The sequence below is a fragment of the Stomoxys calcitrans genome, chromosome 1 (assembly GCF_963082655.1).
Source record: "Stomoxys calcitrans chromosome 1, idStoCalc2.1, whole genome shotgun sequence".
NCBI lineage: Eukaryota > Metazoa > Arthropoda > Insecta > Diptera > Muscidae > Stomoxys > Stomoxys calcitrans.
Window position 1 is genome coordinate 235115166 of NC_081552.1, and position 20379 is coordinate 235135544.

At 37.2% G+C, this 20379-nt stretch overlaps 1 protein-coding gene across 1 annotated transcript in view; it reads right to left on the reverse strand.

Moving 5' to 3' along the window:
• Positions 1–5853: 5853 nt before the first annotated feature.
• Positions 5854–20379, reverse strand: part of LOC106092735 (trichohyalin) — a 93417-nt gene continuing 78891 nt past the window's right edge. The window contains exons 4-7 of the mRNA XM_059368893.1: positions 12463–17733; positions 12191–12399; positions 6395–6938; positions 5854–6306 (exon numbers count right to left, since the gene is read on the reverse strand). Coding sequence (XP_059224876.1) covers positions 6230–6306; positions 6395–6938; positions 12191–12399; positions 12463–17733 — 6101 coding nt within the window. The 3' untranslated portion in view covers positions 5854–6229. The remainder of the gene's footprint in view (positions 6307–6394; positions 6939–12190; positions 12400–12462; positions 17734–20379) is intronic.

Below are 20379 nucleotides of genomic sequence, written 5' to 3' on the forward strand. Positions count from 1 at the left end.
TGATCGTCTCGAAATTCTGATTGGAATTAGCCGTGTCCATCCGTCCAACTGTCGAAATCACGATAGCAGTCGAACGTGAAATTTTGCACATATACTTTACATTGATGTAGGTCATTGGGGATTGCAAATGGGTCATATCAGATATAGCTCCCATATCTCCCGATTTAAATTCTTGAGCTCATGCAAGCCACAAGTTTTGTTCGATTTGACTTAAATTTTGCACATAGTATTTTATTATGACTCCCAACAACGGAGCCAAGTACGGTCCAAATCGGTCAAGAACCAGATATAGCTCTCATATAAACCGATCTACCGATTTGACTTCTTAAGCCCATAGAAGCCACAATTTTTGTCCGAATTGGTTGAAATTTTGCTCATTGTCTTCAGTTGTGACTTTCAACAACTGTGGCAAGTAGGGTACAAATCGGTCAGAAACCTAATATAGCTCCCATATAAACCGATTTTGGATCTTGACTTCGTGAGCCTCTAGAGGGCGCAATTCTTAACCTCATTCTTATTCTTATGGAGTGTTTTGGTTTGACCAAAAACAACTCTGCGAAGTATGGCTCAAATCGGTATATAACCTGTTATAGCTCCCATATAAGGCGATATCTGATCTGATTTTGCACATATACTTTACATTGATGTAGGTCATTGGGGATTGCAAATGGGTCATATCGGATATAGCTCCCATATCTCCCGATTTAAATTCTTGAACCCATGGAAGCCCCAATTTTTGTTCGATTTGACTAAAATTTTGCATATAGTATTCCATTATGACTCCCAACAACGGAGCCAAGTACGGTCCAAATCGGTCAAGAACCAGATTAGCTCTCATATAAACCGATCTCCCAATTTGACTTCTTAAGCCCATGGAAGCCACAATTTTTGTCCGAATTGGTTGAAATTTTGCTCATTGTGTTGTGACTTCCAGCAACTGTGCCAAGTACGGTATAAATCGGTCAGAAACCTGATATAGCTCCTATAAAAATCGATCTCGGCAAACCAATATAAAATTCAATTTGTGTTTGTTTGTAGGTTTGTATGTTTGTTTGTTTGTTTGTTGCGTATAGACTCAAAAACGGCTGAGCCGATTACGTTTTTACAGATTGTGTAGGTTGGTATCGAAGGAAACAAAGGCTATTTAATTTTTTGATATCGTGTAGGGGACGGACCCTCCCCTTTAGCCCAAAAGTACTACTCAAAAATAAAAGTGGCCCGATCGGGATAATATGGGATTCAAATGAAAGGTATTCAAGAGTAGAGTACGAATTTCATCCAAGTACCTGGGGGGCTGCCCCAGCCCCAAAACCCCTTAAAATAGATTTATTTGACGATCATGACAATATGGGACTCAAATGAAAGGTATTCGGGAGTAGATTACGAATATGGTCAGAATGTAGGAATAGGCTTTATAATTTATTGATAACGAAAGGGGGCGGACCCTCCACCGTTACCCCCAAAACAGCACCCAAAATCAAAAGTGGACCAATAAGTATCAAATGAAAAGTATGTGGGTGGAATGTAGGGTGTCATTCCACATCCACGAAAAGCCCAAAATGGGCATATTAGCCAATCGCGTATATATGGGAGTCGGTTTGTTTGTTCCGTATAGACTGAAAAACTGCAGAACCGATTTTCTCGAAATTTTCGCATATTGTGTTGGTTGGTCTGGAAGGAAACATAGGTTATATAGTTTTTCGTTATCAGAAGGGGGACGGACCCTCCCCCTTATGCCAAAAATCACAACCCAAAATCAAAAGTGGACCAATCAGGACAAAATAGGTATCAAATGAAAGGTATTTGAGCATTGAATACGAATATGATATTAAAATTTGAGTCTAAGTTCCTATCTGGCTGCCCCAACCCCAAAACTCCCCCAAACGTTAATTTTATTATGGTGTTCAAATGAAAGGTATTCGGGAGTAGATTTCGAATCTGGCATACAAAATCAGATCGAAGTACAGGGGGTCACGCCCCCTATATGAAAAGTATCAGGCAGTAGGATACAAATATGGCATAAAACATTAGGTCCAAGTAATGGGAGATCGCCCACCCCCAAATGGGCATATGAGCCGAACATGGCTATAAGAGACTCAAATGAAAGGTATTAGGGAGTAGATTACGAATATGACATAAAAACTTACGTTCAAGTCAAGGTGGCGCTTTTTCTCCTAAAGATACGTCAAATGGGTTATTTGACCCATTATGACAATAAAAGACTCAAATGAAAGGCATTTGAGATTAGAAAACGAATTTGATATCCAAGCCAAGTGTTTTGGGGTACGCCCTTAATCACCCCATAAACGGAACTTAATCACCCCCTAAACGGAACTTAATATCTATTTTCAGTGCAATGTGCCGGTGGCCGCTCCAACCCCAAAACACCCTCCAAACTGTTCATATTTACCGGCCATGGCAATATGGAGCTCAAATGAAAGGGATTTGGAAGTGCAGCACGAATTTGCCCAAAAAGTAATTGCGGATTTTTCATATAGTCGGCGTTGACAAATTTTTTCACAGCTTGTGACTCCGTAATTGCATTCTTTCTTCTGTCAGTTATCAGCTGTTACTTTTAGCTTGATTTAGAACAAAAAGTGTAAAAAAGTATATTTGATTAAAGTTCATTCTAAGTTTTATTAAAAATGCAATTACTTTCTTTTAAAAAATCCGCAATTACTTTTTGGGCAACCCAATATATTTGCGTCGAAATGTCTGAGGTGCCATCCCTTCCCCAATGAGAAGAACATTACCACCAGGAACCGAGAAGGAGCAAATTTTCACACATCAATGAGTGGGACCTTTTTTTTATAGCCGAGTTCTAACGGCATCCCGCAGTACGACAAATTGCGGAAAATTTTTTTTAAATGACCATGCATGGCATTGTACCTCGCAAATGTCATCAACATTAAAAGGGGATAAACACCGCTTTGTCCGATGTTCTCGCTAGGATTCGAACGTGTTCAGCATCATAGGCTTCACGAATTCGATATCCGCATTAAGAGCGAAGTGCCCCACCCTAAAAAGATATTCCAGAGTTAAAGAAGGCGCAGCGGAGCAGGCCCGGTTCGGCTAGTGGTTCAAGCGGTTAATAGCTAATCTAGATCTCATATAAACCGATCCCGAAGCTTGACTTCTTGAACCGCTAGAGGGCGCAATTATTATCAGTTTGTGCTAAAATTTTGCTCTATGAGCTTTGGTTTGACCATCAACAACTTTTTCAAGTATGGCTCCAATCGATTCATAACCTGGTATAGCTCCCATATAAACCGATCTCGGATCTTGACTTCTTGAGCCTCTAGAGGGCGCAATTCTTATCCGATTTGGCTGAAATTTTGCATGAAATGCTCTGGTTTGACAATCAATAACTGTGTTAAGTATGGTTCTAGCGGTTAATAGCTATTCTAGCTCCCATATAAACCGATCTCGGAGCTTGACTTCATGAACCGCTAGAGGGCGCAATTATTATCAGATTTGGCTGAAATTTTGCATGAAATGCGCTGGTTTGACAATCAACAACTTTTTCAACTATGGCTCCCATATAAACCGATTTCAGATCTTGACTTCTTGAGCCTCTAGAGGGCGCATTTATTATCCGATTTGGCTGAAATTTTGCATGAAGTGCTCTGGTTTGACAACAACTGTGCCAAGTATGGCTCAAATCGGTCTGTAACCTGGTGTAGCTCCCAAACAGATCTCCCAAATTTATCTCATAAGCCTCTAGAGGGCGCAATTCTTATCCGATTTGCCACATTTATTTTCCGATTTTGCTGAAATTTGGGACGGTGAGTTGTGTTAGGCTCTTCAACATCCTCATTCAATTTGGCCCAGATCGGTCCAGATTTGTATATAGCTGCCATATAGACCGATCCTCCGATTTAGGGTCTTAGGCCATAAAAGCCACATTTATTATCCAATTTTGCTGAAATTTGGGACAGTGAGTTGTCTTAGGTCCTTCGACATCCTCCGTCAATATGGCTTAGATCGGTCCAGATTTGGATATAGCTGCCATATAGACCGATCCTCCGATTTAGGGTCTTAGGCCCATAAAAGGCGCATTTATTATCCGATTTTTCTATAATTTGGGACAATGAGTCGTGTTAGGTCCTTCAACGTCCTTCGTCAATTTGGCCCAGATCGGTCCAGATTTGTATATAGCTGCCATATAGACCGATCCTCCGATTTAGGGTCTTAGGCCAATAAAAGCCACATTTATTATCCGATTTTGCTGAAATTTGGGACGGTGAGTTGTGTTAGGCTCTTCAACATCCTCCGTCAATTTGGCTCAGATCGGTCCAGATTTGGATGTAGCTGCCATATAGACCGATCCTCCGATTTAAGGTCTTATGCCCATAAAAGCCACATTTATTATCCAATTTTGCTGAAATTTGGGGCAGTGAGTTGTCTTAGGTCCTTCGACATCCTCCGTCAATATGGCTTAGATCGGTCCAGATTTGGATATAGCTGCCATATAGACCGATCCTCCGATTTGGGGTCTTAGGCCCATAAAAGGCGCATTTATTGTCCGATTTTTCTATAATTTGGGACAATGAGTCGTGTTAGGTCCTTCAACGTCCTTCGTCAATTTGGCTCAGATCGGTTCACATTTGGATATAGCTGTCATATAGACCGATCCTCCGATTTAGGGTGATAGGCCCATAAAAGCTGCATTTATTATCCAATTTTGCTGAAATTTGGGACAGTGAGTTGTCTTAGGTCCTTCGACATCCTCCGTCAATATGGCTCAGATCGGTCCAGATTTGGACGTAGCTGCCATATAGACCGATCCTCCGATTTAGGGTCTTAGGCCCATGAAAGGCGCATTTATTGTCCGATGTCGCTGCGCTGAAATTTAGGACAGTGAGTTAAGTTAAGCCCCTTGACATACTTCTGTATTATTGCACAGATCGGCCATATAGACCGATCTCTCGGTTTTAGGTTTTGGGGCCATAAAAATCGCATTTATTGTCCGATGTTGCCGAAATTGTGGACAAAAAGTTAAGTTAAGCCCCTCCACATATTTTTGCTATGGGACATAAGGTATGAGTTTTGCACCGGATTTTGACGAAAGGTGGTTTACATATATACCCGAGGTGGTGGGTATCCAAAGTTCGGCCCGGCCGAACTTAACGCCTTTTTACTTGTTAGTCTTGCCATCAGAACAGCCCTTGTAGTAGGCCTAGAAATCAAAACTTTTTGCTTATATTTTTTATTTAAATAAAATTATCTTTATTATCAGTTGCTTTCGCTTGCAGTTCCTTCTTATCTTTTTGTGGTAATAAAAATTCGTTATTGGCATTTGGAAAAAAAAAATTAAAATAAAATAAAATAAAAAATTATATTCAAATACAAATTAATAATTCGTACACCAATGCAGTACAAATATTTCAATTATTCAGTTATGCTTAAATAGTATTCAAATAACATAAAAATTCCATATAAATCTAACAAAATATTGAAATTATTTAAATATTGTCGGCGAATTTTTATGAGTTTAAGATTTATGCGAAATTCATTTTTTTTTTTCAATTTAAACCTATGTACATGAAGAGTTTTTGTTTTAAAGTTTTAAAAAATTAATAAAAAAAAAATTTTAAAATTGAAATAAAAAATAGAAAAAAAAGTGCATGAAAAACTTTTTTCATTTTTGTTTATTTTTTTCTCAGAAATTTCTTGCAGCCTTTTTTGAAAAGAATTAAAAAAAAATTAAATATATTCTAATAAGAGAAAATAAATAAATAATTGGTAGTAAAGATAGAAGGCAAATGTTTTTGTTTTTTTGTTATTTTTCATTTGTAACACTTACACGGATTTAGTTTTTTTTTTTTTTAATTTTTTTAATCAATTGTCCAACATCACTAGTTCAAAGGATTTGAATTTCTGAAGCTTAGCTGCTTTAAGGCTTAAGGGCCATAAGCTATTTGGGCTGCTTTCATCAAATGCCCCAAATTCCAACCTTTGCTAGCAAGGTAACAATTGTTTTTGTTTTATCCGTTTTTGGCAATTTCGTTTTTTATGTTTGCAGAAATAAATAAAAATGTGTAGTGTCTTACAAAAAATAAGGAAGATTTTTATAAAAAATAGAATAAATAAATCTTAAAACGCTAGGACACTTTTGTGTTGGTGTAGGGTTTGGCGGTTTGGATGCCTTCAAGATTATGTTCTCTTGGAAAACATAGAGAAAGTGGTTAAAGGCCATGGAAAGTAAAGGCCCACAGGAAACTTAGATTTACCACAAATAAAGGGGACGATGGCGGGCCAAGAATTCGGAGACATGTAAGGCAGGTTTATCGACAGCGGGACATCCTGTTGATTAAAAATAAATTAAAAGAAAATAGACAAAAACATGAAATCATCTGCTTAAAAAGTCCATAGACATATATATCCAACTTACTGCACACCGAGCATGTCTGTTCATCGGTACCATCTCCACAACCATCTCGCCCTGAACACACTATGGCCGTTGATCGACACCGGCCATTGCTACACCTATGCGGACAATAGGCTGTGCTATCCACACTCTGGTTCATCAAACCGCCTGCGGTCAAAAGTTGCAAAAAGAAGTTGGGCATTGAACGGGAACCGCACAAATGTGGTGGCTCATCACTGCCATCCCGGCAAGAGATGATGGCATTACAGTACTCATATTCGGGCAAACATTCACCACTCTTGCAGCGGAAGGTGTTGGGAGGACATGCCTGATCTGCCTTTAGATCGTTGCAACCATGTTCGTCTTCACCATGGGGACATTGTTTGCGTCCATCACATAAGGCCGCTCTGGAGATGCAGCGTCCACTGTGCCCACATTGGAAGGCTTGCGGAGGGCAGGCTTGATTGAGGCGGGCATTGAAGGTACATTCCTCGTCGGAGCCATCATTGCAGTCGGGACGTCCATCGCAGACAAAGAACCAGGATATGCAAACGCCACTGGAACGACACTAAAAAGGCGATTACTATTTTTGAAAATTCGTTTTTGTAAAAAAAAAATGTAAATGGTTTATAATAAAAACGTCCGTAAAATCATCAACGGGTATCATATTTAAAGTAATACTTATTTTTCCTATCTACAGGCTTGGGAAATGTTGACCCGTCATTTGACTTTATTCGGCCATTCGCTTCTTTAAAATGATTAATACATAGTAGAATGGGAAGCCTTGGAGGTCAGCCCTTTCCTTTAGGAAAGGGTCTAAAATTACTAGGTTGCCCAAAAAGTAATTGCGGATTTTTCATATAGTCGGTGTTGATAAATTTTTTCACAGCTTGTGACTCTGTAATTGCATTCTTTCCTCTGTCAGTTATCAGCTATTACTTTTAGCTTGCTTTAGAAAAAAAGTGTAAAAAAAGTATATTTGATTAAAGTTCATTCTAAGTTTTATTAGAAATGCATTTACTTTCTTTTAAAAAATCCGCAATTACTTTTTGGGCAATCCAATATTTCTTAAAGAAAACTATAAACTTTCCTTAAATAAACGGTAGTTTTAGTACCCTTTCCTTTAAGAAAATGTACTTTTAGTACTCTTTTCTTTAAGCAAGGGTGGTTTTAGTACACATTCCTTTAAGCAAGTCTGGTTTTAGTGCCACCTTCCCTTTCGAAAGTGTAGTTATAGTACCCTTTCCTTTAAGAAGTGATAGTTTTTTTACCCTTTGCTTGAGAAATGATAATTTAAGTACTCCCTCCTTTAAGAAAGGACAGTTTTAGTACCCTTTCCTTTGGGAAAGGATAGTTTTAGTTGCTCTTCCCATAGGATAAGGTTGGATTTAGAAAACTTTGCCTTGGGAAAAGGTAGTTTTAGTACAAATTTTCTTGAGAAAGGTAGTTTTATTACTATTTCCCTTGGGAATGAGTAGTTTTAGTACTATTTCCCTTAGGAAAGGTTTAGAACTATTCCCTTGGTAAAGGAAAGTTTTAGTACTATTTTCCTTGGAAGAGGTAGTTTTAGTTTAGTTTCTTTAGGAATGGATTGTTGTAGTACTATCTCCCTTAGAGGAGGTAGTTTTAGTACTATCTCCCTAGGGAAAGTTTAGTTTTAGTACTATCTCCCTTGGTAAAAGGTAGTTTTAGTATTATCTCCATTGGGAAAGGGTAGTTTTAGTACTATCTACCTTGGTAAAATATACTACTATTTTCATTGCCATTGAGAAAGGGAAGTTTTAGTATTATCTCCATTGAGAAAGGGTAGTTTTAGTACTATCTACCTTGGTAAAATATACTACTATTTCCATTGCCATTGAGAAAGGGAAGTTTTAGTTCTATTGTATTTCCCTTGGAAAAGTTTTAGAACTATTTCCCTCGGTAAAGGATAGTTTTAGTATTTCCCTTGAAAAATGCGTAGTTTTAGTACTTTTTCCTTTAGGAATGGGTAGTTTTAGTACTTTCTTCGTTGGAAGGGATAGTTTTAGTACTATCTTCCTTAGGATACGGTAGTTTTAGTATTATCTCCCTTGGTAAAGTATAGTTTTAGTATGAAAGGGTAGTTTTAGTACTGTTCCTCGGTGAAAGGTAGTTTTAGCACAGTTTCTTTCGGGAAATGGTAGTTTTAGTACTATTTCCCTTGAGAAAAGGACGTTTTAGTACTATTTTCCTTGAAAAGGGAAGTTTAGTACTATTTCCCTTAACAATGAGTAGTTTCAGTACTTTTTCTTTAGAAATGGGTTGTTTTAGTACTATCTCCCTAGGGAAATGGTAGTTTTAGTATTATCTCCCTTGGGAAAGGGTAGTTGTAGTATTATCTCCATTGGGAAAGGGTAGTTTTAGTACTATCTCCCTTGGTAAAATATAGTACTATTTCCCTTAAGAATGAGTAGTTTTAGTACTTTTTCTTTAGAAATGGGTTGTTTTAGTACTATCTTCCTTAGGATACGGTAGTTTTAGTATTATCTCCCTTGGTAAAGCATAGTTTTAGTATGAAAGGGTAGTTTTAGTACTGTTCCTTGGCGATAGGTAGTTTTAGTACAGTTTCTTTCGGGAAATGGTAGTTTTAGTACTATTTCCCTTGAGAAAGGGACGTTTAAGTACTATTTTCCTTGAAAAAGGGAAGTTTTAGTACTATTTCCCTTGAGAAAGGGAAGTTTTTCCTTACTTTTTCCCTTAACAATAAGTAATTTTAGTACTTTTTCTTTAGGAATGGGTAGTTTTAGTACAATCTCCCTTAGGATACGGTACTTTTAGTATTATCTCCCTTGGTAAAGTGTAGTTTTAGTATTATCTTAATTGGGAAAGGGTAGTTTTAGTACTATCTCCCTTGGTAAAGTATGTAGTGCCATTTTTCTGGCGAAAGGGTAGTTCTAGTTGCCATTTTCCTTGGGAAAGGATAGTTGTAGTACCATTTCCCTATGAAAAGAGTAGTCTTAGTATCATTTCCCTATGAAGTAGTCTTAGTACCATTTTTGTCTGTAAAGGGAAAGCGTAGTTTTAGGAACATTTTCTTTAGAATAGCGTAGCTTTAATACCATTTTCCTTGGAAAAGGCTAGTACGAATTCCTTTGGGAAAGGGTGGTTCTAGTACCATTTTCCATGGGAAAGGGTGGTTTTAGTGTCATTTCCATTCGGAAAGGGTAGTTTTAGTACATTTTCCCTATGAAAAGGGTAGTTTTAGTACCATATTCCTAAATAAAGGGAAGTTTTAATACTATTTCCGTGTGAGAAAGGTATTAAAACCATTTCCCTTAGGAAAGTGTAGTTTTGGTTCCATTTTCCTTGGGAAAGTGTAGTTTGAATACCATTTTCCTTGGAAAATGTTAGTTTTAGTACCATTTTCCTTGGAAAAAATTCATTTTAATACCATTTTCCTTGGGAAAGGGTAGTTTCAAGAACATTTCTGTATGAAAGGAGTAGTTTTAGTACGATTTCCCCATGAAAAGGGTAGCTTTAATACCATTTCCGTATGAATAAGGTAGTTTTAATGCCATTTCCCTTGGGAAGGAGTATCTTTAGTAACATTTCTTTTGGGAACGGGTTGTTGTAGTTCCCTTTCCTTTGTGAAAGAGTAGTTTTATGGCTCTTTCCTTGGGAAAGGGTAGTTTTAGTACTATTTCCTTTGGGAAAGCGTAGTTTTAGTACTATTTTCCTTAGAAAAGGGTAGTTTTATAACCATTTTACATGGGAAAGGGTAGTTTTGCTACCATTTTCCATGGGAAAAGTGGTATTAGTACCATTTCCCATGGAAAATGGTGGTTTTAGTATTATTTCCCTTGGAAAATTGTGGTTTTAGTACTATTATCCTTGGGAAGGGATAGTGTAAGGACCATTTCCCATGGGAGTGGGTTGTTTTAGTACTAGTTTCTTTGCGAAATGTAATAAAACTACCCTTCTCATACGGAAATGGTATTAAAAATAAATAAATAGGAATATGGTACTAAAACTACCCTTTTCATAGGGAAATTGTACTAAAACTAACCTTTCCGAATGGAAATGGTACTAAAGCTACCCTTTCCCATGTTTTTAGTACTATTTCCCTTGGGAAAGGGCAATATTAGTACAATTTTTCTTGGAAAAAGGTAGCTTTAGTAAATTTTTTCTTGGTAAAGCACAATTTCGCTTACGAAGATGTAATTTTAGTACTTCCCTCAGAAAATGGTCGTTTTAGTACTTCCCTCAGCAAAGGGTAGTTTTAGTACTATTTCCTTCGAAAATGGGAAGTTTTAGTACTATTTCCCTTGGGAAAGGGTAGCTTTAGTACTAGTTTTTTCGGGAAAGGGTAACTTTAGTACTGTTTCCCTTGGAAAAAGAAAGAATAGCTTTAGTATTATTTCCCTTGAAAAATGGTAGTTTAAGTACCATTTCCTTTGGCACTTCTCTTCAGTAATGGTAGTTATAGTACCATTTCCCTTGAGAAACGGTTGTTTTAGTACCAATAGCCCTGATAAAGGGAACTTTTATTACCGTTACTCTTGGCATTCACCTTGAGAAAGGGTTGATTTAGTAGTCTTGCCTTTGGGATATTGTGCCATTTCCTCCCGGAAAGTAGTACTCTTTGCTTTGGGGAAGTTATGCCTTTTCCTTTACGAAAGTAGTACCCTTTCCTTTGGGAAAGGTTAGTTTTGTACCATATCCGTTCACAAATAAATGGTTTTTGCACAAATACAATTGCAAATTCCCCAAAATGGAGAAAAACCGGACATAAAACTCCTCATCCTCATCATATAGCTTCTCTAGCAATCATTATGCAAGATTTTCATTGCCATTGACCTATCGCCCAGTGCTCGATTTGCAAAAGTGTTCTTTTACCAAAAGCAAGCTTCTTGCTTCCTGTGAGCGGTAGGCCAGCGAGATTTAGTACTGTAATATGGCATTCATTCAGTGGTTTCTGCCAAATGACACGTATGCAAGTCTGGTATCCAGTTCGCATACAGAGGGCAAACTTTTCCTGGCATAATTTTCGGTCTTTTTTTTCCTCCGAATACGCTGAAATTCAAGCGTAGTAATATTTCAATTGCGGCTGTCGTAAGGCACAAATCTTCGCCTGCTTGTGCGCACACTAGCTTGGGAGTCTCAATGACACATTGATATCAAGTGCATAGGAGTAAACCCCAATCCATATGCTGGCTTGGAGCTAGCATATAGTCCGAGATCTCATTGTACGCAAAGAAGTTGCAGCCAAATGCTCTTTGTGTGGAATATGAATCCTAAAAATCCCACAGTCTCGGTGCAAGGTAGTTCGAGACGTTTGTCAGTCTTTCCTCTGCACTGTTACGCTTGTAGAACTCAATAGCATACATATTACACATCGCTTAAAAACCCATATATGATGTGGACCTTAATGTTCTAGTCATTTTAGCGCAGGTCATTATTTAGAAGTATTACTATACACAGCGTTCTACAATGCCAATGCCCCATACACAGGTATTGGTCTTACGATGGAGTTGTATATCCATTGGGTTAACTACCCACTTTTTTCCGCCTGCAGTAGCAGCAAGTTCAAGGTTTCTTTGCTCCATATTCTCAAGGCCAGGTATTTCACTTAACGCAGAAACTGTCTCCCAGACAGTCCGTAGGTAGAATTGAATTCTGAACAATATTTACCCATTAACTATAATCATTGGGAATTAAGTCGCTTTTCTCCTCCTTTTACACCTATCACTCTTCAAAACATTACACCGCATATACAGAGAACAACCCTTGGTGTTGGTTCAAGCGTTAAATCAAAAATTGACATTTTCCTCTGAAATTTTTTGATTATCTTCAACTCACCTGGAATGTGCCCGGACTACAACCGGTTCTTTCTGCACCACACTGTTTAGCAGTAACGTCGGGAGCGGAATAAGCATTGACAGCACAATCACAAAGACCTCGGGCATTGCATACAGTATTGGGATCGGCGAGTTGACATTGTTTATCTGTGGAGCAACTCAAGCCCAAGGAAACAGCTTCCAAACTTAATTCAACGCGTTTTCGGATTTCTAAAAGACAATAAAAAATATTTTATATATGTAAAAAAGAAGAAAATTCATTTGTAGAAAAACCTGTTGCGCTTGGTTTCCTATTAATAGAGTTCTCTGCCGATGAAGCATCTAAACGTTGTGGCTCGGGAGTCACCTCATCTTCACTTGCCAAGGTGGACATCAGGGGCCTCAAAGTAGTGGCGACCGGAGCAGCAGGTTCCATCAGTGTTACACGACTAGCCAAATTCAACATGGTTTGTGTGGTGAGTTCTGCAATGCCAGCAGTGGTAGTGGCTTCAGCCTGTTCATGTTCAGATTCAGGGCTGAATAGCTCGTTATTGCTTATGGTTGTGGTCTCTACTATTAGACTATCCGATTCTAGTTCATGGGGTACGTAGACATCATCACCGGACATATCGAAAGGTATTTCTAAGGGGGCTAATTTTTCAGATGTTTCAGGGGCTTTGTTTTGGGAGATGGCGTTATCCCCCGAGGCTTCTTCCTTATCATCACCCGAAGCTTCATTGTGTTCATCTTGATGTAGGTGTTGACTTGCGGCAGGTTCAGCATCCTGTTTCGGAGGAATTTGGCTAGTTTCTGTTTCCTTTTTCATGGCTGTCATGTGATGTTCTGCAACTTCTTGTACATCTGGGTAGAAGGTTATTAACTTATCTTCAGGATCTATCATAACTTCAGTGGCTTCTTCCATAGGTGCCGCTTGTGAAATAATTTTCTCTTCTGAAATATTGGAATCCTCGGCAATTAAATCAGGAACTTCATCCTGCTTTTGACTACCCTGAATCTGAACTTCTGCGGAAACCTCAGGTTGTACTGTAACTTCTTCTTTTATTAGATCCATTAGAATGTCTTGAATGGAAGCGTTTTGTTCAAAGTCTTCATTACGGTTCAATAACTGTTCAAGTTCATTTTGATGATCGGAAGTTTCTTGAGCTTCTGGTAGGATCATGGTTTCAGGTTGTTCAACCAAATGAGTCATATCGTCATGATGTTGCAGCTGAGGATCTGAAGTCTCATTTTCATGTTGTACTAACTCCTCTTCAGTTTGTTGCTGGGTCTCTCCTTGTTGATCAGTGCTCATCTCTTCTTCATTTTGTTGTATATAATCAGATATCTTTTCACCTTCATTCATTTCTTGTTCTGTTTGGTGAAGTACATTGTCGGCTTCCAGATTTCCTTGCATTTTCAAAGGCATGTCATTTTCTAATTCCCCTATTTCTGTATCTGTGTGATGTAAAACTTCTATTTTATCCACCTTTTCATGAACCTCATTGCCTTGTATATCAACATTGGCATGTTCTTCATTGTTATTCATTTGATGTTCCACGAGCTTTTGATCTTCAGAGCTTTCCAAATGGTTAATTTGATTTTCTTCATCATGCACAATTGTGGCTTCATGGTGAGCAAATTCATGTTCCAAGAGTTGAGGTTGGTCTACGGTTTCACCAGTTTCTTGATCTTGCGTTTCTTGCTGCCCTTGAATATTCTCAGGTTTTTGGAATTGTTCGTCTTGACTTCCATTAAGTGAAACTTCATTGTCCTCTGTAGCTTCCATTTCGGGTAATTGGCCATCTTGTTCTTCATTTTGTTGTATGGCAAATGCTTCTGTGATGGCCTCAAAATCTTCTAGGGGCAACAAGACTTCATCAGCATTATGATGTGGGTTTATGGAAGAACTTTGAGATTCCTGGTGTTCTTCAGAGTTCTCGATATGATTTTCGATATCTGCTTTCAATTCATCTGTGTTTACATTTTGTTCGATTTTGTCATTTTCCAACAACTCCATTTCTTGTGGTGCTTCATTTTCGATGTGTTCTTTAATATTTTCCTGCTTCTCTTCTGTAGTTGTTAGTTTGGTGTCAGTTTCTTGTTGCTTCAAGGTTTCATCAACCTTCATTACTTCGTCCTTATCCTCTGAGATGGCCTCCTGTGTTACTTGGGATTGGGATGGATTTACTCCAGGTTCACTAACTTCATTCAGATGTTCATGGGAGTCTTGTTCCTTGTTATTGTCCGTTTCCAGTTCTTCCAAGTCTAATAAGTAGGGAGTAGATTCCTCTAGATCTTTAAAAATGGTATCCAAATCAATGGTGTCTTCCAGCGATTCATCTTGAGTAGCATGTTCCTCTAACAAATGTTGCTGATCTTCAATATGGTTGTTATTATCGGTTTCTTGTTCCAAAGGAGATACAGTTGATTCTTCTGCATGTTCGTTGGCATCAATTTCATTGTGGGAAAAATGTTCTTCTTGTTCTTCGTTGGCAGCTTCTGTAGCAGTTTCCATTGAATGTTGTTCTTCCTCTTCATTCTGTGTTGAAGGAATGGGTTCTACTTTTTCATCAGGTTGTTGCATTTCCATCGAATTGGCTTCTTGATGATCTTCCAAGGGTATCAATTCTTCAGGTTCCTTTTCTCTCATTTCTTGTGTTGGCTGACCAACAACAGTTACTTCTTGAGATTCTGCAGTGGGTTTCAATTTGTCCTCTAGTTGGTGGATAATTGTTGCTTCCTGGCTTGAGGAAATTTGAGGAACTATTTCTGACAATTCATCAACTGGTTCTTCATTTTTCTGGATATTATTTTCGCTGCTGAAACTGGGATCAGCTGGACTATCCTGCTCACTCAAAACTGTTGCAGATTCCATCTTATTTTCTTCTTCATTACTAATCTGATGGTTTTCATTGACAATGTCAGATGAAGGTACTTCTTTCTGTACTTCCATGACTTCGGATAGAGGTCCATCAAAATGTTGTGGCATCTCTTCACCTATAGGTTTATGCAAGTCTTGTTCCATTATTGCAGAATGTTCTTGATGATCTCCAGTGACTATTGGCTTTGGTTCTACTAAAAGTTGATCATCTTGAGATACATGATCTTCTACATGTTCAGCCTCATCCAAATCCTGATCTTCATTAACGGCAGGTTTTTGTTCTTCATTATTTTCTACTGCATTTTGTTCTTCTTTATGTACCATCTGATCCTGACTGTCTTCCTCGTTTGATGTCGTCTTGTTATCCTCCAAGGAATGATTGATTTCAGTTTCATCATCTTGATGGGCTACGGATAGTTCTTCATGTTCACTTGCTTGAGGTTCATTGTCTTCTTCAATCTGTTGATGATGGTCTTCTTCTTCGGTTGATTCATGGTACTCGAAGTTTTGATGATGTTCTTGATCTTCTTCAGATTTCTGGTTATCTTCCTGTTCATCTCCGGCTTTCTGGTGATCTTCTTGTTCTTCGTCAGATTTCTGGTGAACAACTTGTTCTTCTTCAGCTTTCTGATTATCTTCCAGTTCTTGTTCATCTTCAGCTTGCTGGTGATGTTCTTGTTCTTCACCTTTCTGATGATCTTCATGTTCCTCTTCAACTTGTTGGTGATCTTCTTCTTGAGCCTTCTGTTGATCTTCTACTTGTTCTTCAGCTTTTTGTTGATCTTCTGCCTGTTCTTCAGCTTTTTGTTGATCATCTTCTTGCTCTTCAGCATTTTGAATTTCTTCTTCCTTATGCTGATTCATTTCATTCTCAGAGTGTTCTTGATTCTCCATTATCTGATGTTCCTTTTCAATTTCATATTCCTCATGATAATCAGGACTTTGGGGTTCATACTCATTTTGTAGAAGGGTATCATAGTGAAATGTGGTATCCTCTTGTTGATGTTCCTCATGATCATTATTTTCCTCGGTGGCAGCAATATTTTCATTGGTTTGATGCAATACTTCTGATGGCTGATGTTGATCTTCATTAACACTTTGATCTGCATTATGTGTTGGTATTTTGTTTGTGGTCTCTGCAATTTGTTGTTGCTGATGTTGTTGTTCCTCCTTCTCCTCATTGAGTTGCTCAACTTGCAGTTGAAGCAGTGCATCACCATTACTGTCCGCTATTTGGCCCCCAGTGTTATTATCTTCAACAGTTTGTTGGTTTTCCAGTTTTTCATACTCGACGTGTTGGTCAACATCAACGGCATCGGCAAGTTGGGGCTGTTTTTCGTCGTCAATGTTGGCAGCCAGTTCTCCTGTTGCGTTGTGTGAAATTTCTTGTGTTTCCTCCTCTACTGCTTGTATGGGATTTTGTGGTGGCAATGATTCTTCAGTATTTTCGTTGACTGCTAGCACAGCAGCGTTTTCATCTTCTGGCTGTGTGGTAATAACTTCATCAATCTCATACGGAGCTAGGGGCTCTTGTTGTTGTTGCTGCAAAGTTGTTGCTTCAATTTCATTGTTCTCACTTTCATTTTCTGCAATATCATCATAGGCGCCTGGAACAAGTTCATCGTGTTGATGCTGTGGTGGAAGATGAATGTCGCCATTATGGGAATTGTCTTGCTCTAAGGCTATTTGTTGAGTTAAGGTGGTAGTGCTTGAGGTGGGCTCATTGAATTCCATGGCATCATTTGCGGTTTGTTCGATGTGCTCTGCAGAAATGTGATCCTCCATTAACAGGGGTTGAGCTGCATTTTGTTCTTGGTTATGTCCCTCATTTGTTTCATCATGTGCCTCCTCTACCGCTGCTGGGTTTTCCTCTTCCCTGTGTTGTTCCTCCATTTCTTGTTGAGCAGCTTCATAATCAAAATTCATGGTGTTATCCACTACATCGGAATATTCTTCTGTATGTTCCTCCTCTGGTAAGGCATCTTCTATGTGTTGCTCAGCACCAGCTGCAGGTGCCTCATCTTTGTGTTCTTCTTGCGCAGCATGTTCAAGATGCTCATCGTTGTATTCATAGTCAGGCTTATAGGGATAATCTTCTGTAACCATGGCTGTATCTTGGGTAATATCCTCCTCGTCATGATGTTCTTCAACTACAGCAGCTTCTACATGGGCAGGAGTCAGGGGAGCTTGTTGAGTGGTGGGCGCTTCTATTTTGACTTCCTCCTGAAATTGTGAGGGTTTAAGAGAATCTTCCAAATCTTGTTCTTCCACTGAAACATTATTTTCTTCAACTTCTTCGGCGGGGACTATGACATTTTCTTGTATCTGGGGATCGCTTAAAGGCTTATCTTGATCTTTGGGATGATTAAAAGGGGCCTCTGTCACTATTACAGGTGCTGGGGCTGTGGTAGTGGTTGTAGTGCTGCTAGTGGTGGTGCTGGTTGTGGTCGACGTTGTCGAAATTTGGGCCTGTGGTGTTGTTTCGCTTGGCAGCTGTTGCATTTGATTTTCTTGGATAGGAATTTGAATCTGCTCGGGTTCAATGCAATTGCCAGCCTTAAGTTTTGCAGGAGCTGTACATTGACAACGACCAAATAAGTTGGGTATCAGAAAATCGCAATGGGTCTTGGTACTGAACATCTGACAATGGGCATGGCTGTAGCAAACGGAACCAGGGGGTGCGGCTGCAAATAGGAAAAAGAAGAAAATTGTGATGAAACGGTTATGAAAAGGGACGAGGAAGGAATTTTATGGAGTAGTTTTGAAAGAGAAATCGAAAACCGGTATTAAAAAATAAGGTATCAGCACTAAGAAACCTTTTCTCCGACCAGTTTTTTGTTGTCTTTTAATTGTCTGTCTGTTAATTATCTATTTATATGTAAGAAAACCAGTATTTCTACGATCTTTTTGTAATGTTTAAAACCCAGTATTTCCAGAGTCTGCCCTTAATGCTCTACATATTTGTTGAAAACCAGTATTTTTAGAGTGTGTCAACAACAATCTACTTATACTTTAAAAACCAGTATTATTTCTTTATACTTTTGTAGTATTGCTTGCCTATTGTAATATCACTTTAACCCAGCGTTAGCCCAACAACATTGAATTTTGAGGCCATATTCACTATGGTTTGTTTTCCTATTAAAAGCTATTTATTATTTGGGAAATATTTATCCTAATAAATATTAGCATTCAAATGCAATCGAAAATACTGGGTTTTTAAAAACCCATTATTTTGAAAAGAATGTTATAAGTTATGTTAGAAATCTAATTTTTTGTTGCCATTATACATGTACTAGGCTTTTTTCTAACAAAAAGTAATTTTAAAGAAACCACTATTTAAAAAAAAAAATGTCGCTGTGGTATTGCTACTGCTATTTTAAATACATCTGTAAACGATTCAAATCATTTTTCACGTCTTTCCCTGATTCAACAAAATTCTAATAAAATTGCGATTTTTAAAAACCGGTATTATCACAAAAATTTGCCATTGGCTTTTAAAATATCTTTGAATAATTCCAAATACATTTGTTAACACTTTTTAGGTAAGGTTTTCCAAGCATTTTTCACATTCACAGAACGGTGATCCTTTAAAAACCAGTATTTTTTTTTTAATGTTGCTATTGACTCATACAGTGTTTTTTTTATACAATTTTAAATATATTTGACTTAATTATGCAAAGTATTTTTAACAAATTTTTCAATAAAATAATGGTTTTGAAAAATCCAGTATTCCTGCAAAAACTTGCTTTTGTAATTATTTACATATGTCAACCTTTTGGTTTTCGCTTTCATCGAATAGTGGCCCTAATTATGTGTGTTTCTTAATTTCATATTGATTAATAGTGATTTCGAAAAACCTAATGATAGTGTTTTTTAACCCGTTGCTAATGTATCATCAAATGGCGATTTTCATTAGTGGCCTTAATTATGTGTGTTTTCTTAATTTCATATAAAATAGTGATTTTTGAAATACACAGTTATCGTAGATTTTTAAAACTTTTGCTTATGTATCATCAAATAGCGATTTTCACATAATTTCATGTGAAAAAGGAGTTTCACAAAAACCAGTATTTTTCAAAACCATGCGAATTCATGAAGATATTTGCTTAAATAATTTCAATTGAAGGTGGAAATATTCCAATCTAAATTTTTAAGAATTTTAAACGTCCTTCCATAAATTTGCATTCCTTGCAACTTTAAACTGCTTAGCCTGCATAGTCTTGTCTTGATTCTATCTATCTATATTATTGTTTTTGTATAGTTTTATTGCATTTACAATATGTTTTATGGTCTTTTTCAGCTAATAGAGTTAAAAAAAAACCAGTATTTTTATTATATCTAGTTAGATGACTTATATAATGACTTTAAATAGTTTCTCATAGTTTTGTGATCATCTCAAGTCAATTTCTTCCATATTCCACCCTTTTCATTGCTATTTTTATTATTTAAAACAAAATAGTAGTTTTTTTTTTTTTAATTAGTAGTATTTTTGAAAAAACTTGGCTAATGCTTCATAAATTGGTGTTTGTTTTATCAAATATTAACATTAGAATGTTTCTAATCTTATTTCATATGATATAGTGGCTTTTCAATAAACCAGTATTTAATTAATACCATCCTATTGCAACATACAAATTATTTGTAAAATTTTAAATGCATCTGTAAACGTTTCAAGTCATTTTACAAATCATTTTTCAGGCTTTTCCTCAATTCAACAAATTAAAATAAAAAATAATGGTTTTTCAAAAACCGTTATTATTGAAAAAACTTGGCATAGCCTAATCAAATATACTTCCAAATACATTTGTAAGCCCTTCTAACCGATTTTCTAAACATTTTTCGCTTTCATAAACGGTGACCCTTTTAGAACCAGTATTTTTTTAAACGTTGCTATTGTTTCTTACTATTAGTTTATGTGATTATAACAATTCATATAGCTTTGCGAAGTTTGCGAATTCGATTGAACAAAATTTCCAACAAATGGTTTTGTCAAAAACAGTATTGCTGCAAAAACAAGTTATTGCCATGTCATAAGGCATCATCGAATAATTTGAAATACATTTTTCAACATTTTGAACCCGTTTCCAACATAATTTCATGTTAAAAAGGGAGTTTTCCAAAAAAACCAGTATTTTTCAAATCCATGCTAATTCATTAAGTTATTTGTTTAAATAATTTCAATTGCAATTGGGAATGTTCCAATCTAATTTTTTTTTGCATTTTTAATGTCCTTCCATTCAGTTTCATTGCTGACAACTTTTAACTGCTTACCCGGTATAGGTTTGCCTTGATTTTACCTATCTAGGCGATTTTTTTCTATAGTTTTATTG